The 27,015-nt window shown below is 33.5% G+C and overlaps 1 protein-coding gene across 2 annotated transcripts in view; it reads right to left on the bottom strand.

Annotated features, from left to right (window-relative positions):
• LOC149772793 (NAD kinase-like) overlaps window positions 1–27,015 on the bottom strand; it is a 163,802-nt gene that overhangs the window by 31,119 nt on the left and 105,668 nt on the right. For both annotated transcript variants that reach the window (XM_089947280.1, XM_089947279.1), the window contains one exon: window positions 4,077–4,206. In XM_089947280.1, the coding sequence (XP_089803406.1) occupies window positions 4,077–4,206 (130 nt within the window). The remainder of the gene's footprint in view (window positions 1–4,076; window positions 4,207–27,015) is intronic.

The raw sequence follows: 27,015 nt of genomic DNA, 5'->3' as shown, positions 1-27,015 counted from the left end.
CGGGAAAACCCCGGAAAGAACCACCGACCCACGAGAAGCTACTGGCAAGCTTTCTCACATACCCACATTGGCTGAATCTGAGACTCAAACCCACAAAGACATGAGATGACAATGATCCGTACCGGTGAGCGCTTTACACCACTCAGCCACTCAGGCCCCTGGGTATTGTTTGAGCATCGACTGAATACAGAATTAATTGAAGGCAATCACAAAGATGATTTACTGGCTTTACTCATGGATCAGTAATAAGTAACATTTCCGATAATGTTTATTTTTGCATAACACTTCAAGAACCTTGTTAAATTGTTAAATTTCAGAAGCTACACCAAGATCGTATTATATTCAAATTCATATGCGCACTCTTCCCCCAAATGAAAATGAAAGTTTTACACACTATTTCTCATACTTAAAATTTTTTTCTTCCCCATGACACGAAAAATACACCTACATATATCTAAAATTTCAGGAACCATGCCACGATCGTATTATATTCTTCAAAGACCAGTGACCATCTGCCTTGAAAGACCAGTGACCATCTGTCTTCAAAGACCAGTGACCATCTGTCTTCAAAGACCAGTGACCAGGTTCTCAATGCACAAAATTACTGATTATACATTGTTATGACCCATCCTCAGAGAGCATCCGTCTTGTGAATACATGAATTTTTTTTGCAGAACACATTATCTTTTATGACCAGTAATACTAACAGATATGCATTTAATTATCAGGTTTCATGACTCAAACATAAAACATACCCAATGAAATTTTAACAGAAAATATCAAAACAAAGACAGAGAAAAAAAAATTAGGTCTGAGATGAGATCTGAAAAATATGAAGAGCTAACAAAAATATATAGTCTCAGAATTCTAAGTACGCCGCTCCCTTGATAACTCGCGCACAACGGGGTTCAAAAACATCGACCGCACTATAAGCGAGGGCGCAAGTTACCAAGGGACCTATAAAAAAACAAATAAAGAGATGGACATCAACAGAGAGAGGCGAGGGGGGGGGGTTGCATTGTTAAATACTCATTTTATAATCGTGCTGAAAATAACTGTGAATAAATATTTCTTTATAAAGGTGTTGTTCGTTTTTCTTTATAAATTACCTTTAATTTCTGGATAAAGTATCTTGAAAAGATCGTAAAAACAAACATTATTCCACGAGGTATCAGTACTCTTAACATGTGTATCGCTAAACACATTGTGTATTACGTCACTGCTTTTTGTGTTGATTTGGATACATTCTAGTTTTATTGTTTGTTCAAAATGAATCAAGATTTCTTTTATCAAAAAAGATAACATTCATATCGAAAAACGACAATGTCGAAACTTGTGTTGCTCTAAAAAAAAAAAATCTGCTATCACTAGATAGACAGATAAGATAGATAGATAGATAGATAGATAGATAGATAGATAGATAGATAGAGTAAAATGTAAAAAAATAAATTCACAAAGATTACCAACCATGAATTTAATGGGTCTAAACGTCAGACATGTAAAAAAAAAATTTAAAAAAATAATATTTAAATACAATACACGAGTGAGAATACGACAATATTTGCTGGGCAATTGTCTAATAGCAGTAGAGCTTTCTCCTCTAAGCCCCTGGATCGCAGGTGGTTTCTGACGGCGGGGACAAACATCTTAGAAAACCACTCCGTAAATATTGTTGCAGTCATCCATGCATTTCCACTATTTCTATATACAAGTGGAAGGGTGTCCATATTCATGTGATGAAAACAACGGGGAGACTTGTATTTGCCAACACATAATGGTTTCATTTTATGTGTGCCAGTTTTGTTAACACAAAACAAAAGTGTTAATCTCTCTTTGTTCAGCTTGAAACCCTCATTTTTGTGTGTATCATCTCTGGTAGCTAGAGTTTTGTCTGGCATCATCCGATAGCATAGACCAGCCTCATCACAATTATAAACTTGGTCGTCTGTATATCCATCACGGGTCAGTATCTCTTGGAGTTGGTTGGGATAACTAGATGTGGCCGCCTGATTTGCTGAGCGTATCTCTCCCGACAACGAATTTTGTTTTATTCCATGTCGGCGCTGGAATCTACAAAGCCATCCATGGCTTGCCATGAAATCTGAATCAGTATCCATAGTTTTGGCCATTTTCTCTGCCTGGGCCTTAAGAACTGTTCCCGAAATCGGAACACCTTGTTCACGTTGCTGTGTGAACCAGGTGTACACAGCATCATCTAATTCTGTGTCGTTTGCAGTGCGTGCCCGTTTCCGTTTAAATCCATCATCAGAATCAACTTCATGCAAATAATCCCGAAATTTCTTCTCATCCTTGAGCCAACCTCTGAGTGTCAACTCGGCAAGTTTAAGTTCACTACAAACTTTTGATCTTGATTCACCATTACGAACCCTCTCTATGACAGTAAGCTTTTCATTCACCGAGTACGCCTTTCGCTTGATTCCCTTGATCTCCATGATCACATTTACAAATGATTAGGATAACTTACTGATTAATATATACTTTAATGACAATAAGTACATACTATCTGAAACCATGTTCAATTGATCCAATTAAATTGATTGATGTTGAGACACGATATTGACCACAAGAGTTTATGCATGTAGGATTTGCATTCCTTTGAACTTTTGTATTTTTGTACGTCTTTTACCTGATTTGATACAAAAGACCGACTTAACGTGATAAAACAAAGCAGGTCTATTTTAATTGATTTTTACAATGCAACAAACACTTCCCCAAGTCGCAGATCAAAACGCAGCCGGCACTTAATTAGGTTCTCACAGATGTGCTCGCGGGCATCGATGTGAGGGTCAATTGACTCTTTTCATGTTTGAATAGAAGAGAACATGCAACGATTATACTGCTTACACTGCAACACAATGAAAAGATTAAAACACTAATTTCCCCTGACAAGACATATTTAATTAGTGTTCATTTCATTCAGTGTTGCCACCTGTTAGCATTTACTATAATTCATTGATCGCTGTTTCGCCGTATACATATACAGTATTATTATTTACAGTGAACTGAGAAAATATTTTTTTCCGATAAAATCTAACAAGATATGTGATTCCTTATTAAAACCTGAAAATTTCACGATATTGATTCTAACTTTTCGGGCACTAACCGCCATTTTCGACGATAAAACGGGCAATATATCAAGGTTTCATTCATCAGTTCTGATCATGATTTTCTTCATTTTTTTAAAAATATTTTCTTTAAAAAAAACGGGATCCACGCCGGACACCGCGTTATAAGCGGGTTCGCGGGTTATCAGGGCGCGAGTTATCGAGGGAGCGGTGTAGGATAGTACAGATAATTCCTAAAATAACAACTCCAGCAGTAAAGAACTAAAAATGCAAATACTTTACCAAAACCAGTAAAAGATAAAATATTGGTAGCAATGAGCCTATTCTTTTGTTATAAGAGTGTGAAAGTAACAGACACTTATCATCAATTTCATGATTCAAGCACGGACAATAGCCTAGAAATGAGCATTAAATGCAAAATTTAGCCCCAGTCAGTGAAGAGTAAAATGTAGGTAACAGTGATTTACTATTGACAAGAAGTATGTGTATCAATGACCTAATTCCTGAAAAATACAAGATGCATCCACAAGTTTAACAATTTTTAGAGAGGATAATATGTATACAACATGCCAAAAACTTTGTTAATTACAAATTAAATGAAAAAGCTTAACCCAAGCCAGAAATATGAAATTTAAAATTTAAGTCAGTGAAGCATGAACTATAGATTTATAGATTACAGTGACCTACTTTTGTGATGTGTGTGTAGCACTATATCTATTTGCAGCCCTTACCAATGATTCTAGCATGTAGAAAGCTTGAGAAATAATGCTTTCATTAGTGTGGATGCTGACACATGGGGTGGTACATATAGCTATCTCAATTTTGTAACAATTTTCACAAGCAATTTTTAAATATATGCAGCAGTAAAACAAATATAACCCTTAATACAGTTACCATATTTTGGTCTTGAACAAACTAAGGAAGCATTTAGGTCATGTATAATGTTTCTCCACTGACTAATTTAAGTTAATTATTTCATGAAGTCCTGACCTCAATAAGCCAAATAATGAGCTCCTTGAAAGGTCCAAGCACTGCATCATCCTGGATTTTCTTAACAACAAGGACAGACAGTGGGGGGTTTTGCCACTTCAGTTTCTGGCTTGCTGGGTCCGGGATTGTCCTGGCAAGAAATAAAAAATTGCAGGGAATATAAGAACTATTAGCATGAATATGACTGGAATCTTAACTCATCATATGGTGTACATGTATTGACTGTCATGGGATATAACTCACACAAAAGTAGAAATGACGAGACAAAGCCCATTAGCCATAAATCTACATCTCTAAGACAATGAACACACCACATTGCATTAGACTATGTTGAATGGTTCCTGAACTCTGCTGGTTACATGAATTTGTTGCATTGGTGATTTAAAGCTGATGGAAAAAAGGCAGTAACCTTTTCAAAACTGGATTAAAAAAATGATAGAATCTTTAAAAGGTACATCTATATGAAACTGGCAATTCAACTACCAAATGGAATCCAACTGTATGTAAACAATGTAAAACTTTGGTAATTATGAAAAGATGGAAAGACTGCCTGCAAGAAGGGTGTAACGATGATTACCATTCTGTAGAAAGTGCAAAATTACATACAAGAGTAGACTTGAAGACAGTTTTATATATCTTCAATTTCTTCTGCGTTAACAATAATTGCGAAACATCCTTCATGCAGATGAGTCTGAGCTACATGATGGAGGTTCCTGTTTAATGTGCATTTACTCATCCATATCAGGCACATTGTCAGCTAGGATGGGATAATGTCAGCTCATCTAAGTAATTACATTAATTACCCTACCCATAAACATCACCTGTGCATAGCATTCCTGACAAATGACAGTCAAGTAATTACATTAATTACCCCACCCATGAACATGATACCGCTGCATGGCATTTTAAAGAAATTACATTAATTACCCCACCCATGAACATCACCTCTGCATGGCATTCCTGATAAATGACAGTCATATATTAATCTTCCATCTTTTTTGAAGAACTTCAGCCAAAACGGCTGCCAGACAAATGATCTGTTGGAATCAGCTCATACATGACTTAAAGTTCCATGTCTCTTTTAGAAATCTTTTTCACTGCATAGGGGTAGCTGTATTTATGAGAGGTATGGAACAATAGCCAATGGAGAAAAGAAAAAGTTTTTTTTTTTTTAAAGAACAAGTAAAGCAGTATTTTTGTTACATACCATTTATTGAAATAGTACACAAACTGTTTCATTAGCATTACATCATCATGGAATACATACCTGATGGATCCATTCCACTCCAAAGTGATATACTGTTAATACCATACACCCTAACCAGCAGGACAATACACTGTATACACTGATTAAAATTTCCAGGTCCTATCTACCATTTTTGGCGATATAACATCAAAGTTTCCGTTAGTAATTTTAATCGCGATTTTCTTCAAGTTCAACAAATAGGGATCAATTTTTGGGGTGATTTCTGGTCCACTCATTATAAGCGGGTTTGCAAGTTATCATTGCACGACTTATCAAGGGAATGGTGTAATGCTAAATGGTCTCTCCAGAGATATGGGGAGCTGTCAGAATGCTGGATTCATGACCAAAAGGTTGAACATTCAAATCCTATCATTGGAACATCATGGGTCAGCTACCACTGACTCTCCTTGGGTAAGACACTTTACTCTGTTATGTACATTTAATTTGCATTGTTTGTAAGGTTCTTTTATTTATTATATGCTATAGATAATTATATTTTGGACGTAACTTTGCCCAAAATCATGTTCATTTTCTACCTGACCTGAAAAAAATTGATATTGGCTTTGTAAATATGTTTATCTCAACCTAGAGTCCAGAACATTGGAAATTCTCCAGGAAATGCCAGGTCTACCATTTGTTTACCATGTTTTATATCATAATTTTAGAAATCGACATTCTAATTATGACTAAGATTTTATCTTGCAAACATTTGGAATCTTCCAGAATAAAATATTCCATCAGGTAATTTTTTTTTTATATAGAAAATGTTAATTGTGATCTGACGTCATGTAGAAGGGTATAAATCTTGTTTATTGGATAAATTATTTGTGCTGTATGATCTGAGCAGAATCAGTTGTATTATTGTTGTGTCCAGTATTTCATTTGGGCTGGAATTTATTTATTGAAATTATTTAATTCAAGGTATTCTTTTCCGAATTACAAAATGCTCAAAAACAACATTTTTGGAAATAGAGACTTGGACTTGCAGTGAAATTTAAAATAAGGATACATGTATTCTTGGATTGTATTATTGTGATTCAACAAAAGACTATAGGCACATCGTTAAAACACAGACCAACACATGCACATCAACACTTCCAATTTTGGATTATTATTTTAGAGTACGACTAAAGTTTGTTCAGAACTTTAATCTCTAGGACTAATGTGTTCAAAATTCAAGGATTGCTTGGGATTTAGTTTGTAGTACTGCAAGTTCTTTTTACATTTTTCACTTTTTATTCTAGGGAAATAAAATATTTGCTAATTTTACAAAACCTGTTGGTTCTAAATATTTTCTATTAATTATTTTTTAAAAATAGAGTCATAATAACCTAAATGCTTTGGCACTAAAAACCTAGTTGTGTTGATGTGCCATAACACACTAAAAACCAAACCAGAGATATGGTGGGGACATAAAAATGTCCTTCAGGACACCATGAAATCACAGGTTTTGTTATTTTTACTACTAAATAGTGTCTGTATGACAATGAAGGAACAACAAAGTCATTTAGACAGGCACATGATAAATTCACTGCTGATAATAAGAGTTTTAAGGTAAATTGTACATGTCTTATATAAAGCATCATTACATTCTAGAAGTTTGTGAAGTAACGCAAATTCTCTGACAGCAAATTCATCTTGAAATACAAAGGTACATATTGCCAGTTGTGCAACTATCTAAAACAAACGACCAATGATTGGAGTTACGTGTTGCTAAAACACGTTCATTTCTTATCTGTTGGCACAAGACAGAATAAAAGAGAAAGGCTAGTAGCAAGTGATATTCACAATAATGATAAAATAATCTGCAGGTTATCATGCTGGGATCAATTTAGACACTGGCTCACATACCACTGACCTGTAGATTTTGAGAAGGGCCAGTGAATACAGAGGGTCACATGCCTGCAGGGTCAGTTGACTTTGATGTGAGCTTTAGCTGCCAATGGAAAAATCTGTGTAAAGTTGACTCCTGATCGTGTATTTAATTTTCACATTATAGTTACATGCAAATACTATGCTGGATGGTGTTCAGTATAACAATAAATAATTAACTTGCTCAAAAATGCATAGAAATTGGGTGGAGGTCTCAAAGTGTGTTTTATGTCTTCTTCACAATTTATGCGAGAGAAACTTGCACTAGGGTGTTCACCATTTTCAGGCACCAAGTGATCTGATCCATTCTGATTTTGCTCAAACAGCACCAAATCATTTGTAATCTGGAAACAATGACTCAACAGTTAAACAGCACCAAATCATTTGGAATCTGGAAATGATGACTCAACAGTTAAACAGCACCAAATCATCTGGAATCTGGAAACGATGACTCAACAGTTAAAGAGCACCAAATCATTTGGAATCTGGAAATGATGACTCAACAGTTAAAGAGCACCAAATCATTTGGAATCTGGAAATGATGACTCAACAGTTAAAGAGCACCAAATCATTTGGAATCTGGAAATGATGACTCAACAGTTAAACAGCATCAAATCATCTGGAATCTGGAAACGATGACTCAACAGTTAAAGAGCACCAAATCATTTGGAATCTGGAAATGATGACTCAACAGTTAAAGAGCACCAAATCATTTGGAATCTAGAAATGATGACTCAACAGTTAAAGAGCACCAAATCATTTCGAATCTGGAAATGATGTCTCAACAGTTAGAGCACCAAATCATTTGGAATCTGGAAACGATGACTCAACAGTTAAACAGCACCAAATCATTTGGAATCTGGAAATGATGACTCAACAGTTATTTGTATTGCTGTAAATTAAGGCAAGTCACTAACCTGTAGACTTGTGGACTCAGTCTGTTTCTAAGAGTCATACTGTTGGATTGATGGAGGCAACAATAAATACATGGTATGGTATGGTAGTTTACTTTGGAAAACTAAGTGTATTTTGCTTGAGATATACGTGTAGATAAATATAAGACCTATGTCTGAAAACAGGAATGAAAATAAAATACTCACCAGTTTGTCAGTGAACCATGAAAAATGAGACTTACTAACCTAACAGAGATGGATTTCCAAATCAAATTTGATTCTTCTGCAAAGGGTAGAACAATTTATCTATATCTACTGCAAAATTGATATGCTCATGAGCTATGTACATAACTTTATGTTGATTCATGAAATAGAGAAGTTCATTCCCTTGATCCCTCCACAAGAAGAGCTTCTATGAGATCTACTTAAAATGTAATTTAGGACCTGACAAGCAAGAATGGTTTTTAATGCAACAGGGTGTACTAATACATTTGCTTCTATGAGATCTACTTAAAATGTAGTTTAGGGACTGACAAGCAAGAATGGTTTTTAATGCAACAAGGTGTACTAATACATTTGCTTTTGCAGCTTTTCCAGCACTAATCCTATTGTTATAAATACATAGTTCTTTTCATAACCTTGTTATAATATGCTTGTAATAATGCAAAATTGTGTAGAGATCATTTCGCAGTACATTCTGTCATGGTCAGCATGACACATAAACATTAAGACTGACATATTTGAGTTCAATCAGTCACCTGATTATATGATGAAATTTGTTCCATCAGAATGGCTAATTGAATTTCACATAAAATTTTGTTAACTCTATTTATGAGAGAAAGTAAATCATTCACGTGTCATCTCAATTTCACTATATTTTACATACAAGGGATTGTGTTATTCTATTCTATATCTCTGCTCAGATCTCTGTTATTCCATCCATTAATTTCATATTTTATTTTACTGTTTACTCGATCTGGGTAATAAAATCATATTCGATCATCTCCAAGGTAACAATAACAAATAACCCATAGGGAGTGAGAATCTCATACATCATCACGTGACCTTGTGTTAGTTGCAGTTGAGGTCCATAACTGTAGTATAGTAAGTACAATATAATTTTTCATGAATGGTTGTTCGAGTGTCTGGCAGAGACAGAGAGAGAGAGAATGACCAAAAAACACTTGAACCATATAATTTTACACCTGCTAATTTATATAACAACTGGGAACAAGACAGCTCTATGTTCAATGAAAATTATTTACTGCTGTTCAAGAATATTATTTATGATCGGTAAGCTGTAGGTTTCTGAAACATAACTAAATTGTTTTTATATGTTTGTCACTGCATTATACCCAAATCTGAGTTATAATGAAGCATGTTATTGCAGGATTCCCCTGTATTCTTTGTACACTAGTGGCAAGCTCAAAAAAAGCCAATCTCTTCCAAAAAGAAAGAGATATACGCTTTGAAAGAGGAAATAACATTTATCAAAGGATTAATAAACTTAGAGAATGTCCATTTAGTACGTACGCATGGATGGGGGTTAACCCAAATGCATAGTACGCTTGTGTATGAGAGGGTCTACTGATAATGTACATACGCATAGGAAATGGGGGTGGGGTGAAACTTCAATAATAATTTGTCTAATATGTAATCTGTTCATCTAGGTTCAGTCGGTGTTTGAATTTTAGTGGACACTAAACAAATGTTTTATAGTTATGCACCTTATTTCTTTGATGCTGCCAGACATTCAACATCGGTGGACTATCTATTTTATTAAACACATTAATATTATTAATCCTTTATCATTTCTGCATGGATTAAATGTAGGTCATTCTATAGAATTCGAGGGGTGGGGGTGCTTCAAGTGTATATATGCAGGTGGGGTGTGTAAAAAAGCATGAATGTGTACAGGGAGGGGTAAAATTTTACCAGATTTTTGCACAAGTACTTACTGTGTAAAGCTTGGCATGGCAAAAGAGATGAACAGCTGTGTAAATCCTTTACATTTTTAAAATCTAATATTGGTGTAAGGGTATATCATTTTTTAACCTTACTCTACTTCTATTATACGTTGTCATGTCAATATTTAGTATAGCTACCCCTTCACAACTCATTAATCTCAGACGTTTCTTTATTGCAATGTACTTAGCTGTTAATTAAGAATAAAGAAAATAGGACATTTTTTGAACCTTACTCTATGAATCAGTAATAATGTTATGAAAAGAGTATTTAGGACAGCAATCCTGTCACAACTAATAATATAATGACCTTATTTAAAGTGGATAACAAGGGCAACAGGATTATAACTAGGTAATCTTAGAACTTTCTTTCAATTTACCTAGCAATTAAACAAAAATGGTTTTCTCTCAAAAGAGTTTTGAAAATCAGTACAGATACTGTGACACCGAGAGAAACAAATAAACAGTACTCAAAAAAAAGCATAAAAATGCATCACTTTAATTGACCGACATGACTGCATTGAATAAAGGTCATTTTCTGTCCCTTCTACGATTTTGTTTTTAATTTGATGCATACTACAAGTATACAATTGTTTGATTTCATGTCTGAAACAAGTTTTGTGTTCACATCCTGGTTGCCAGGGAAACAGGGTACTAAGAAAATATCAAAGATATTTATCTTTATTTTTATCTTATCATGTATTTCTCATTTACATGTATACTGCCTATTTATAAACTGTTCACTAAATTTAAAATGATAATATGTATTTTTATTATTCTTCCTGTATAAAACTGCATACAATATCGTGTTAAATTTTTAGGAAGATTCCCTGGAAACCCCTGAGACACTCAAAAAAACCTTTTCTTATTAATTTATTTTTATTTGATTTGAGTAAAAGTTTTACTACCTGATTACATGCAGTTACTCACCAATTAGTATTACTTGTTTTTACTTATCACTTTAACTCAGTAATGAAATACTTAATTTTCAAACACAAATTACTTAAGTGATATGCTTGAAAAAGATAGATTACTCGACACAATATAAGGAATTGCTTAGTATTTCTTTTACTGGATGCTAGTAAATATTTTACTATGTGACTACTAGTTTTAACATAGTAATTACTCATTTTTACAAAGCCACTTTAATTAGATGTAACTTAATTCTATAAAATGACTAAAAATTAATAAGTAATCAAACTACTTCATTTTCTTGAATGAATAAAGCTTCTCAATAATTAGATTACTTGCAAGAATAAAATAATTATGTGTCCCAAATGGTGTTAATGGCTTGGGTCTCTAGCTCTAATATAGGGATAAATATCAGATGCCAATATTGGTGATTTTCAACTGCAAAATTTACATGTATTCTGTTGCTTCGAATGGATACTGCATGTCAACTCTCAGCCTTACACGTTTCAAGAAACCCTATTTATGTATCCCATTAAAGCAAAATATTCTTTCATCTGTCATAGGTATCAAAGTGCATGGTCACTCTAGATGCACTGTATGTCACTATACATGCATGTGAAGTGGCAATAATAAATAAATAAACAATGGTAGTATTCATTTTTCTGCATGTGTGCAGAGAGGTAAATTCATTCTCTATAGCTGCTTCCTTTATATATGTGCATATATATCTAAAGCCGATGCCCATGATTTATAAAATTACACTGTTCCGACGATTCTCAAGCTTCTTATCATCAGGCGTTTTATACCTGTCCCTCTTGTTATTACTAAAGTGATGTTGTGAATACTGTGAAACAGTATCATTATTATGATGGTGATCATAATTATTAGTATTATCATTATTATTGTTGTTGTTATTATTTGCTACCGGAAAGAAAACAAACTGGCAGCTCTTTTCATACCAAACAAAAACTTTAAAATGTATATACAGTAGAACTTCGATTATCTGGCACATGACTCTAAGTCTCTCTTAAAACATTTAAAACAGGTACATGTACATATGCAGATATTATGATTTTTTCAAGACCCGGTCTATTGTATAATACTTTTAATGTACATATTGTTATATATATATTTGATTTCATTTATATTTGATTTAATTTAGTTGTTTGTTTCTTAGTTCTAAATTTTGTTTAAATTTTTTATTCCATTACATGCTACTGTAATTTAATTTTATTTTTGGGGCCCCCGAGTGGCCGAGTGGTCTAAAGTGCTCGCCGTTACGGATCACTGCCATCTCACCTCTGTATGCGTGGGTTCGATTCTCGGATTCAGTCAATGTGGGTATGTAAGAAAGTTTGCCAGTAGCTTCTCGAGGGTTGGTGGTTCTTTCCGGGGATTTCCTGGGTTCTTACTCCACCATTAATACTGGCCGCCATGTATAGCCTATCGTGTGCTGAAAAATGGCATTAAACCCTACAACAATAATAATTTTATTTTCTAGATTTGATATTTTCCAGAAATTCAGTTCAGTTTTTCAAAAACCTAATATTAGAACTTTGCTGCTTTGCATCTAAAATCTGACCTAATTCCTGACCTTTTTTCATGACTGGAAGTAAACAACATTTTTCTAAAACTCTTTTTATTAATTCATTCTTAGTGTGGGATTTATAGAGAAAAATCAGGACTGTACCAGGAGTACATGACTTTAAACATGAAACAATTATTTCAAAGTTCTGGTTTTACCAGAGGGTTGACCCTTTTTGGGGCATGTATTTTGCGTAGTAACCAGCTTAAATAGTGATGTGAGAAAATATTTCGGTTGAGCTTTTAAACACTTAGACGTCAAGGTGGTTTTCTTTTGTTGTGACCTGTTCGAGCTTAATTGTAATTTTTCTTCAAATTATTTGGATTCTAAGAGATTAATTCTTGGACAAAGACATTATTATTTTCTGTGGTTTAACAATGAACTGTTGACACTTCAGTTTGTCCAGACTCGAACTCAAATTCATTAGAACATTTTATTACCAGGACTTCTAATTTTTAATTCTTGGATTATTCTTGGATTTGATTCTTAAAACCATTAGTTCCTTTCCTTATTTTTACCTTGTATTTCTAGGGAAATAATTTATTTGTTAAATTTTACAAAGCTTGTTACTGTTTATGACAGCCTAAACAAGTAACAATATTCTATTATCCGTCCATTCTCATATCCATCATGGTCTCAGTCCCGCACCCTGATGGATAAACAAAGTTCTACTGTAGTTACTATTTTCTTTGAGAGAGAATGATCCCATTCTGCCAGCATTCTAAAAAAAAATTTAAACTTTGTGAATTCTGCTTTTTTTAATTTAAAAAAAATCAATTAATAAAATAACTCAAGATGAATAATGATTTCCTGCAACTTTGCTATTGAGACCATATTGAGTTATTTCCTTTCTTTACAATCTAAGACTGATTTATGAATTTTCAAACACGCATGTAACATATTTGAGATGCATGAGAAGATGAACTTCCAAAACAGCCTGTTATTCACTATCTATAGTTCCAACACTGAACTGCCACAATTTATCTCAGTAATTTGGGAAATTTCATTGCAAGCAGTATGAATACATGTACAGCAACTGATCATGTAACCCCAGAGTTCACAAAAATCACGGAATTATCATGTTGGTGAGTAGAAGCAATACTGTTCCATTCTGCAAGTTTACGGGAGTGCAGAATGGTGGCCGCTTTATGCACTACAATTTAATATGTGAAATGATATTACTTTGTAGTCTTACTCCACATTGGGGAAATCCAGGTTATTTCGGACTCCAGTTAAACTCAGACAGTCCGATACAGCTGAAAACCATCATTTGTTGCTTTTAGGTATTACCTAATACCAAATCTGGTCTTTGTTCAAAAGACTTTGTCATTTTTGGTGACAACACAACAGAAAGGAAATTGCTGTAAGTCTTCCGTAGTTTTGTGCACAAGTACAAAGTGCAGGGTTTACTCTTCCATGTGCAGGGAGTTGGGAAACTTTGATTTTGATTGTAGTATAATACTTGTTGGGTAATGCTGTTTGCAAATAAGCATATGCATGTTTCTATGTACATTTATGTCAAATTAAACCACCTCCAATGTTTCCTTTCATAAAGCTGTAGTTGTCTGTGAAAATCTGACACCTGCTTCAGGGTCTACATTACAAATAACTGCTGGAATTAAAGACTTGGATCTTGCTTTTTCTCCCATTGGCCAAGTGATGGAGACTCTGCCATCAACTTCAGACGGCAAAACGAACATACATTCATCCCTGTCCTATAATGATTCTGACTTAACATTTGAATCAGAGAATGTGCCTGTTAAAGATCCAGATGTACTACTTCAACAAATCCTATATTGGCCACTGCTGACAGCAATGCAAAGCTATCTGATTATCTCTTGTCAGCTATTCCAGAAATGCCATATATCATGCCCAATCCAGGAAGTAAGCCATGACAGCTTAGAAAAGGGTGTGGAATGATTACTTCTTCCTCAGCACTGTGCAACCATTGTAAAGGAGTGAGCAAAACAGTCAAGAGCAGTGAAATGTCACAGACTATCGACCAGTGAAGACGTGATAGCTGAGAAAAGAGAATTACTTGAGAAAGAGAAGAACAAATAAAAAAGGGTATTAACAAATGCAAATGTGTATTCAAATGGCTAACTTTCTTGTTTGTCACCTAATTGTTTATGATTTTAACAAATGGGAGGGTGAACCTAACCATCTGACACCATTCTGCTCAAAATGGATTTGCATATGGAAGTAAAATGTTTCTAAAGCCATACAGAAAAAAATAAACTGCCCGAAGAGCTTGCCTTTCTACGTAGTGGCCTGAGTTTCTGGAATCTTCGCTTAGTAATACATTGGTTATGATCATGCTGATGTTTTATCAGATTCTATTGCTCATGCGAGTTGTACACAATTTGCATGTTAAAATGCTCATGTGACTAACATGAGTAATGTCATGTGAGTTGTACACAATTTGCATGCTAAAATGCACATGCGACTAATTAACATGAGTAATGTCATTGAGTTATATACAATTTGCATGTTAAAATACACATGTGACTAATTAACATGAGTAAGATGTCATGTGAGTTGTATACAATTTGCATGCTAAAATGCACATGTGACTAATTAACATGAGTAATGTCATGTGAGTTATACACAATTTGCATGTTAAAATGCACGTGACTAATTAACATGAGTAAGATGTCATGTGAGTTGTATACAATTTGCATGTTAAAATGCACGTGACTAATTAACATGAGTAATATGTCATGTGAGTTATATACAATTTGCATGTTAAAATGCACATGTGACTAATTAACATGAGTAATGTCATGTGAGTTATACACAATTTGCATGTTAAAATGTACATGTGACTAATTAACATGAGTAATGTCATGTGAGTTATACACAATTTGCATGTTAAAATGCACATGTGACTAATTAACATGAGTAATGTCATGTGAGTTATACACAATTTGCATGTTAAAATGTACATGTGACTAATTAACATGAGTAATGTCATGTGAGTTATACACAATTTGCATGTTAAAATGTACATGTGACTAATTAACATGAGTAATGTCATGTGAGTTATACACAATTTGCATGTTAAAATGCACATGTGACTAATTAACATGAGTAATGTCATGTGAGTTGTACACAATTTGCATGTTAAAATGCACATGTGACTAATTGACATGAGTAATGTCACATGAGTTGTACACAATTTGCATGTTAAAATGCACATGTGACTAATTAACATGAGTAATATGTCATGTGAGTTATATACAATTTGCATGTTAAAATGCACATGTGACTAATTAACATGAGTAATGTCATGTGAGTTATACACAATTTGCATGTTAAAATGTACATGTGACTAATTAACATGAGTAATGTCATGTGAGTTATACACAATTTGCATGTTAAAATGTACATGTGACTAATTAACATGAGTAATGTCATGTGAGTTATACACAATTTGCATGTTAAAATGTACATGTGACTAATTAACATGAGTAATGTCATGTGAGTTATACACAATTTGCATGTTAAAATGTACATGTGACTAATTAACATGAGTAATGTCATGTGAGTTATACACAATTTGCATGTTAAAATGCACATGTGACTAATTAACATGAGTAATGTCATGTGAGTTGTACACAATTTGCATGTTAAAATGCACATGTGACTAATTGGCATGAGTAATGTCATATGAGTTGTACACAATTTGCATGTTAAAATGCACATGTGACTAATTGACATGAGTAATGTCACATGAGTTGTACACAATTTGCATGTTAAAATGCACATGTGACTAATTGACATGAGTAATGTCATGTGAGTTGTACACAATTTGCATGTTAAAATGCACATGTGACTAATTGACATGAGTAATGTCATGTGAGTTGTACACAATTTGCATGTTAAAATGCACATGTGACTAATTGACATGAGTAATGTCACATGAGTTGTACACAATTTGCATGTTAAAATACACATGTGACTAATTGACATGAGTAATGTCATGTGAGTTGTACACAATTTGCATGTTAAAATGCACATGTGACTAATTAACATGAGTAATATGTCATGTGAGTTATACACAATTTGCATGTTAAAATGCACATGTGACTAATTGACATGAGTAATGTCACATGAGTTGTACACAATTTGCATGTTAAAATGCACATGTGACTAATTAACATGAGTAATGTCATGTGAGTTGTACACAACTTGTATGTTAAAATGCACATGAGACTAATTAACATGAGTAATATGTCATGTGAGTTGTACACAATTTGCATGTTAAAATGCACATGGGACTAATTGACATGAGGAATAATTTGTCATGTGAGTTGTACACAATTTGCATGTTAAAATGCACATAAGACTAATAAACATGAGCAATGTCATACGAGTTGTACACAATTTGCATGTTAAAATACACATGAGACTAATTAACATGAGTAATGTCATGTGAGTTGTACACAATTTGAATGTTAAAATGCACATGGGACTAATTAACATGAGTAATATGTCATGTGAGAATCTTGTCAGCACAAATGTAACCAAACCGGTGTGGGAGCTGTTATTGTGAAATAGTATTTTGTAACTTTTAAGTTTAGACTAAAAGTACCCTAGAGTAATTTTTTTTAAAATATGATTTACAAAAAAATAGTAATTTAAACAAAGCTGATACCTCATTTGCAATCTGCGCAACAGGATTTTATGTTCCATGAAAACGTTTTATCAGTTTCCCCATTCATGCTTTCAAATGCAAAACACGAACACACCCACAATGGTCCAAGTTTTACAGTGTCAGGTAAATGCAGTATCTGATATAAATATGACATATGCTTTTCACCATATAATACAGAGAATAAGCAAAAAAGTTTTACAAGTTTTAAAAACCTTTTGCTTAAAAGAAGACTGTTTCAAAATGTCTGCTTCTGAAAGTTTCGTTATGTTTCATTTATTTAAGATTTATTTTATGTATAACATCTTTTCTGATTTAGCTGCAACAATTTTAACACCATGAGTACATGTATTCTTGTGTAGTCTATAATGTAATTTTTGCATACAATATTTTTAAAATGAACCTTGCATTATCTTGTACAGAATTTGATAGCTTTTGTTTTCTACATGATTATGGCTGTAAAAGTTTGTCCATTACATAATTTAGGCTTGCATAAGCTTGTTCATTACACTATTTGGGATTGTGCAAGCTTGCAACAGGTTTCTGCAAGCTTGCAGTATTTCCTTTATGTGGTTTGCATGAACTTGTGGCAAGGTTCCAAATACTAGCTTGCAGAATAAAAGTTTGTGCAAGGTAAATCTAAGAGCTTACACTGAGAGCTTGCAATTACGGTTTGGGTGATGTAGAATGACTATTTCAAGATGAAAATCGCATGCATTATAAATCTCTCTTCTGGAAGACTTTAAAAACTAATCACTGTTTTACATAATCTGATTGTATTATTATTATTATTAGTAGTAGTAGTAGTAGTAGTATCATTATTATTATTGTTATTATTATTATGCAAAGTTGTTGCTGTTGATATATTTTAAAATTTGGTATATATTGTGATGAAGTTTAAAAATAATGAATGTTCATCATGGAAAATACAATTTAGCGTGGATGAGACTGTTCATGCCTTATAAAAAGAAATAGGCTATTTTATCTCGAAAATTGGATGTCTTTTTTTTAACCCAAGTTCCATGTGAACATGAAGTCTAAGTTTTACATTCAAAAATTATTTTATCTCTAAAGAGGACTAATGGCTGATAACAAGTCTAATTGAACTTGAAATCTTAAGTAAACTGCATTCAAATTCCAACAATTTGCATTAGGAATCCCGCAAGGATATATATTTTTATGGAAAAGTTCCAAATTTAAATTTTGGTAACTGTATCATTAAAATGTTTATTTAGAATGGAAAACAATTGTTTTCTTAAATGGGGATTATTTAATATGTTACAATGTTTACATACTGACATGAACATATTTTTTTACCCACCATGTTACTGAAATCTTCACCAGTCTGCTTTATTTTACTTAAAGTTACTTATATTTGCTTGCCTTTATTTATTCATAATTACTTATTTCTGTGTTAACTTACAATTACTTAGAAAATTAAAAGGTAAACTATTTTATTTAGTAAATTTGTCACTAAGTAACATTTTACTTTGCAAAAATAATTACTAAGTAATAGTTTACTGAGTAAATAATTAATAAGTAGCAAGATTTTACTTAGTAAAATAATCACTTAACATTATTTAAAATTACTCATCCATTTGACAACCTTTTCGTCTTATTTCTTATCTATTTTGAGTAAAAGAATTACCAGTTTTGAGTAATTATAAATAAATTTGTTTTTAGTGCACTCTACTTGGTGGAAAGAATTTTCAGGAATTCAAGATAATACTGCATTTCTTCCTTCTAACTGCCGAGTGCTGAGACCATCTATTTTATTCTTCAGCAAAAAACTTGTGGTGGATGCACTGAATGTTAAATTGACACCATTTGCATTCAAGTCAAAGTAGGCATTATTGGAATGTTTTTTGGTGAAAGCCTATATCATAATGATCATCCATTTAGGGAAGTGGTTACAAGATTTTCAAGACAACCATCATGGTAGCTAGCGATGCACAGTATTAATGGTATACTGGTTTACCAGTTTTTTTTCTGGCAGTACGTGCCAAGATACTTTTTCACTGTACCAGTACATCAGTAGGTTTTGACAGAAAGGAATGAATGGAATTTCCTGAGGAATCTTGCTCAGTCTGATTAAAATCATATCTCCACTGCTATACATGAAGATCTGACAGTGGTCGCTTGGGAGTCATATTCTGGCAACCTTTGTTATTACCATTAGTGCTAATTTTATCAGCCAATCAGATGAAGTTTTATATCTTCACATTTGGAGACATAGCAGTGTGTATGGATAGCATGAATGTGTATAGGACAATTTGATTCCCTATCCGATTACTGAAAGCGGCATTTCCACTGGCTAATTCAAAGATCACCAGAACATGACCCTTATTCTGTCATCATCAGATCTTCATGGTGGACAGGGGAGATCTGATTTTAATCAGGTTGGAATCTGACTTTAATTATATTTACAGTATGTTTTCATGATTCATACAAAAATAGTTTTAAAAATTATCTTTTATCTGTTTTCAAAACAGTTGTACAATACCCAAATTAATGGTGAAAATTAAAAACATAATTCTATTTATGGTCCTTTAATCACATTTTTGACACAAGTCACATGTGCCAATGCAGTGACCATATGGAATGATGTAAAACATATTCAAGCCAAATCCAACTTCCTGAAACATTCAGATTTTTAAAAAAATAGGGATGTTTTAGTTATTTATCTGCATTTATAAATCTGGTAAGCATATGTATTTCTTTGTGAGACTGTAAATCATCCAAGCTTTTCAGGAGTGAATTTATTTTCTGTCTGAACATAATTTCTCAGTTTTCGTTTATTGGGTAAGTGTGTTTCATTTTTACTAGCCATCTCTGATAAATATCTTGTCTGTAAGTTGGCATCTAATTCAAAGTTTCCCTGTCTATATCAATCAACACTTCCTATTATTATCGATAGGCTTTCCAATGTCAGCATGATGTCTTTAGAGTATCTGCTACATAGTAAGAATAATCATTTCACTTCAGCTACAGCTCTAAGATTGCAACTTGTACAACAATTAATATACAAATTGAAAATTCATCTCCTATAATGTTCTAGCCATTTAATTTTCAGGGGTGATTGTCTGATTTTGTTTTAGCTTAAATATTTTCTTTTCTTTTATCTCAAGGCAAGTGTGTCTTTCCTTCAAATAACAACATGGATATAATATGGTGTTATTTTACCATAAATCAACATACTTTCCCAGATACCGACAGATGGAAATTCAACAACAAAGTGTCAGACCTCTGCCACAGAACATTCAGCTGTTGGTCCTTACATATATATATTACAGTATACTGTGATACATATCATGGTACATTCTGAAATACCGCATCATGGTTAAAAAAAATCATATTACCCAGCTCTAGTGGCAGCCATACTGAATGTATAGCTGGTGCCATTTTCATTTAGGCCCAACTATGTATAATAAGAAGTCTATTGGCAAAAACACCAATGCTGATTAATCACATGGACAAGTTGAGATAACAATGTTTTCAAGATACATGCAGCCACCATGATAGACATATTGAGGCTGGTTTCAATTCATGCAGTCCTTTACAAGTTACTGAGCAGAAATTAACTTTGCAGCAGAAATGGTGTGACCAGATGAAACATAAGGACATAGGCACTGCTTGCTCCAGAGACATGATGTGACCAGATGGAACATAGGGACATAGGCAATGCTTGCTCCAGAGACATGGTGTGACCAGATGGAACATAAGGACATAGGTAATGCTTGCTCCAGAGACATGATGTGACCAGATGGAACATAGGGCCATAGGCAATGCTTGCTCCAGCAACATGGTGTGACCAGATGGAACATAGGGACATATGTAACGCTTGCTCCAGAGACATGGTGTGACCAGATGGAACATAGGGACATAGGTAATGCTTGCTCCAGAGACAAGGTGTGACCAGATGGAACATAGGGACATAGGTAATGCTTGCTCCAGAGACATGGTTGAGATATATAAATGTCCTCCCGGACACCATGAAGTTAGATGTTTTGTTATTTTACAGTACTAAATGTCTGTATGACAATGAAAAATAAAATAAGAAAAACATTTAAGAGAAGCACATGTTACATTTATTGCTGCTATTACCCAAGAGCTAAAAGGTAAGATGTACTAGTGTGATCTAAAGCATCATTAAGTGCTGCAAGTTTGTGAGGTAACACAAATTCTCTAACATAAATATTTTTTTCCAATATACATGTGACACACATACACACTGCTCTGGAATTTTTATAGGCATATCTGGACCTTTCTAAAAAAAATCTGAAGAATGTCATGTTTTGTATGTTCATTTTTTTGAAACCACATTGCTTTTATTAGCAAATGCATGGTCTTTTTAACATTTTACCAGTGTTATCTCCTTGCTGTGTCCATGCACATATTAGCACAGTAAAATTTGAAAGGGCATGTGTAGATATTGGCAGTGGATCATAAAGGCACAAAAACCTTGTCTCTATCATTGGAAAGCTTGTGCATGCTAGGCAAGTCCTCTAAGTCATCATGCATGCAAGGTTCCCACTGATCAAGATTACCTGATGTTTTGACAGGTTTCGGAGTGAGCTAATGGCATTTGTACAGAAATCAACCTTGTGCTAAAAAAACAGACCATGATGTCACTGCCCAGCTGGCACAATATTGTTTTCTAACAGAGTACAAAGAGACTCTTAAGTAAAATGTAATTAACTATGTAATTCATGACATATATGCAAATATAAAGTTGTTTTTATTTGCTCTTCTCTTGCAATGTGATGTTTTCATATAATCACCTATAATATATGAGTGTGTAGAGTAATAATTTTGTACATTTTATTTCTTTGTCATCCTTTTGCATTGTTTTCAAATTGACGTTGAGTAAAGCTCTTATATGTACACATGAAAGGAATATACATACATACATATATATATGTGTGTGGGTGTGGGTGGGTGGGGATGTGTGTGTCCCAAATGAATGTGTTGAATAATATTCATTTATATCTACTTTGTTTCCTTCAATTTCAGTTAGTTTTTGTGTGTAAAATGTCATTTTTTATTTGTATCATTTCAAGGATGGCTGTCATCATTAGGGACAGCAGTATTTTTATTGCCGTTTCCATCAGTACATGCATACAATTATTTTTCCCTGACAAAATTTAATTGTTTAATTGTATATTTCTTTTAATACAGGAAATGTATTATCCGTGTAGTATAAATATAATTAACCAGTGCTGCTCTTTTCAACACCATAACTCTAGTGAACATAATGCATTCTAATATTTTCTAAACTGTCATTCAAAATTATGATTCATTTGTTAAACTGATATTGAAAGAAACATTAACTTTCTCTCCTCTTTTCTTAACTTTGTTACTGATTTACAATTCGAAATCAGAAAAGGTTAATAAAATCAATAATGCATAACACAAAAAAACTGGCAAAAAACATTGATACATTTCTTGTTGAAATATATGGAATATATATGTAAAATTTCTAGATTCTATATGCATAACATCACATCAACTAAGCAGAGTGTAATTTTATGCACTAAGCAAAAATAAGAAATACTCACTTTTCTACATACATCCTGCTCTTTAAGATAAATCATACTACATCAACATTATTTAAATGGGGTGGGTGGGTGGGCAGTTAACTTGGAATTTTCAAATAAAATAATAATAATAAATAAATAAATAAATAAATAAATAAATATATATATATATATATATATATATATATATATATATATATATATATATATATATATATATATATATCGCTTATAAAATGCAAGCAATTTGTGTATTATACTGTTGTAGAAAGATTAATCAAATCTGATTATATGATTTATACAGTCTACAGGCTTAACCACCTCTGTAACTAAATACTGGAGTGCACATCTGTATTCAGATGAACTAATTTTGAACCTGGTACATGGTTATCAGTAAGAACAACAACACGGAAAAGGTCACTGTTCACCATTATGCAGTTTCGCCTTGACCAAAAGCAGGCTGCTGGCTATTTTTAGAAGCTGATAACTGCGTGTGACGCTTTACTTAGGTAAAAGGTACAAGGGCCAGTGAATACTAAGGACCACATGCCCGCTGGACCAGTTTAATTTTCTGAAGATTTATGTTTGCTTCACGTCGTATAAAAGAAAAACTTGCACTAGTCTGTTTCATGGTTCTTGTGGGACAAAGTGATATCAATTCTTGCTTTGCTTATATGGAACAAAATTACCTGGAATCTGGAAATAGAGAACCAAAACCTATTTGTAATGTTGTAATTAATACAAGACAAATCACTAACCTGTAGATTAGCAAGTTCCTTCTGTTGCTAAGAGCCATCTGCATCATACAAGTTTAAGAAGTCTTGTACAATGCTTTTAGGAAAATAACTCTATTTTACCTGGGGACAAGATGATACATCAAAACCAATGCATATGGAATGCAAATGTCGTGGGAGAAGACCTTTTACAATTGTGGTTTTAATAATCCGATATGTTTAAGAGGAAGTATTTTCAAACATATCCTGTACAATATATGTGTATAAAGATGGTATCGTGTGTTAAAAAAAAAGTGATAAATACTGAGCCTGTTATGTTGGCATACAGCAAGATACTTAAAGCTTGGGGCATTTGCTTTTCAGGTGTCTCTCCTCGACAATATATGGGTATACATGGCACGGTATGTTAATTCACTTGAAGAACTACATGCATTTTGCTAGTAATATGTGTAGCCAAATAACAGATTAATGTCTGATAAAATAATTAAATAAAATGTAAACCAGTTTGTCAGTGAAGCATGAAATGAGACATACTAACCTGGTTACACCTAAGAAACTGATTCTGAAAATTACTGATGTGTAAGAACATTAATTATGATCAGTAAGCTATAGGTTTCTGAAATACAACTGAATTATTTTATCTGTCACCATTTTGTAACCAAATCTTTGTTATAATGAAGCTTGTTACAGCAGGACTCGCCTATATCCTTTGTACACTGAAGAGGTGACCTAAAATAGGCCAACTTCCTCCAATAAGTAAAGTGATATACCCTTTGAAAGAGGAAATAATATTTAACAAAGGATTAATACTCTTACCAAATGCAGGACGGCATGGCAGAAGAGATGAACAGCAATATAATACCTACTCAAATTCTAAAACACTGTATGGATATACCATTTTTTAACCTCACTCTACTTTCTGACAAGTCATTATTTAGGACAGTTACCTTTCACAACTCAGAAATCTCCTAAGTTTCTTTGCTGAAGTTTGCTGAGCAGTTAATTAGGAATACAATAAATATTTTGAACCCTTAACTCTTATGTCAATAATAATGGTCGTTAACTCAGTATACAGGATAGTGATCTTTGTAAAACTTGGTTTCATTATTTTAATTTACCTAGCAGTAAATTAATAATACATTAATGCCTGTCTTCTCAGAAAACCCTTCTTCCAATAAAAACTGTCTCAGATGGTCTCTCAAATGAGTTATGATATCAGTACAGATACTAAGTCATGCTGAGAGAAACACTTATCAAAAACAAAGAAATGTTATCACTTGAAAAATCTAGATGGATAACATTGAATACAAAGGTAAATTTCTGTCCTGCATGTCTAATTTTCTCACCTGATTGTTTGATTTCATGTGTGAAATAAGTTTTGTGTTCACATGCTGGTTGCCATGAAAATGGGGTAACAAGAAAAATGTAGTTTTTGGAAGAGAAGGGATAAAACTAATGTTCATGATGTAATACTTATCTGCTGCTATTGTACAGCTACGGGTATTTACTTTTTGGAAGGAAAATACCTGACTCCCGTTAGAGTGAGCCAGAAACTACCAGAACACTGTATTATTAGCCTCTGCGTAAGAGCCCCATACCTTCAGCATGCATGAAGGACCCTCTCATATATCTGAGGGAGGATTCCAAGAGGGACATCAGAGCAGGGAGGGAGAAGGGTTTATGGCAACAGCAGCAGGTAACTATTAGATCATTAAAATTAGTTTGATCATACCCCTCCCAAAAACTACACTTTAATATCAGTCATATCTTACTTTGCTGCATAGGAGAATTCATCAGTTAGGTGGGGGGGGGAGTGAAGATTCCAAACTGAAGAATAACAACAATTACAAGAAATGATCATCTTGAAGTAGAGCATGTACTCACTTTGCCACCATACGAGCAATGGCAGAAAGATGAAACAGTAGTATGAGAGTGCCAAAACGCAGCTCTCAACACATCTTTCCAGGCGGAATGAGATAGATAGACCTATGAGGTAGCAATGGCACAAACATCATGGGTAATTTTAATAAAAGATAGGTCCTTTCTACGGTAAACTCTCTTGATAGTTAATGTAATCCACCTAGAAATTGTGGAAGCTGAAATATCAGATGGACCTTTAATAGGTAGGAAAAGGTGTTTCCTAAAAGTTCCTTCTGTCTTTAGAGGCTGACAAGCAAAATCAGAGAGCCCTGAGTAGTGATACCAAACATGTACTAATGAATGGATGGATGAAAGATCCTATAAGATCTTCTATGAACATTAGAGCTTAACTAAATAATCCAAAATGTACCTTATTAGTACATGATTGGGGCCCTGAGTGGCCGAGTGGTCTAAAGCGCTATCCGTTACAGATCACTGCCATCTCACCTGTCTGCGTGGGTTCGAGTCTTGGAAATCGGCCAATGTGGGTATGTGAGAAAGCTTGCCAGTAGCTTCTCGCGGGGTTTATCCGGGTTCTTCCTCCACCATTAATACTGGCCGCCATGTATAGCTGTGTGCTGAAAAATGGCGTTAAACCCTACAAACAACAACAGTACAGGATTAATAATATAACTTACAAGTCAACTTGCAACTTTTATAATTAGCTCCACTGCAAAAGATGACAGTCTTTCATAAAATCAAAACTTTGTTTGAAATATATTTAATATTGTTGGCTGATATAATTGATAATCATGCCTTTCTAGAGGCTTCTGAGTGTGCTCTTTTACAAAAAATATTGGTGACTTGTTTTCTGATGTCTGGACATGAAAGAGGTTGTTAATAAAATAAAAATTCTATTTTCCGGCAGGCACACAAACACACACTTTCATGAAAATCTCCATTAATAATAATAATAATAATAATAATAATAATAATAAACTATCTTTAATGAGGATAACACATTTGGTCATGGCTGACCCATCTGCCATGTGGTCCTCAGTTTTTGTAATGGGCTATGTTAAATTTTTTTAATTTAAAACAAAGTAAGAAAGAAAAAAAATACACAAAATAAAAATAGAAGACCATGCACATAACCAGGTATCGTCGAACACTCATTCATACATATTTAACATGAATGACTATGTGTGACTAGACTGGGAAACATACAAATATGAACAATATTCAGTACACAGGTACATACATTTCAGCATAAGTCTTACTTACTATATATATATTGAATAAGATCTGGATATATCAATTATGGATATGATTATAAAGTTTTCTATTCAGAGGTTTTAATATGTCATTCCAGCTGGTCTAGAAAGAATTTTTTTAATGATATTTTAAAAGAAGCAAAGGAAGTTGAATTACATATCTTCATTGGTAAGGAATTCCATACAGTAGGTGCTGATACAGGAAATGAGCTTTTGTAATGATTGGTTTTCGACCAAGGAATCTGGAGATCATTGTTAGTTGTCGATCCGAGATTATGCTCAGTATTCGATGATCTTAGTTCAATTATGTAAGAGATATAATCTGGAGAAAGACTATTCCTTTAAAATAAATAAAGAATACGTTTTTGTATAGGTAGCCATTGCAGACGTGAAAACAAAACATTTGAG

The sequence above is a fragment of the Sinohyriopsis cumingii genome, unplaced genomic scaffold (assembly GCF_028554795.1).
Source record: "Sinohyriopsis cumingii isolate HCF-2022 unplaced genomic scaffold, ASM2855479v2 utg001176l, whole genome shotgun sequence".
In the NCBI taxonomy this organism is placed as follows: Eukaryota; Metazoa; Mollusca; class Bivalvia; order Unionida; family Unionidae; genus Sinohyriopsis; species Sinohyriopsis cumingii.
Note: the sequence above shows the minus strand (reverse complement) of the source record. Positions and strands in the feature narration are given on the sequence as shown.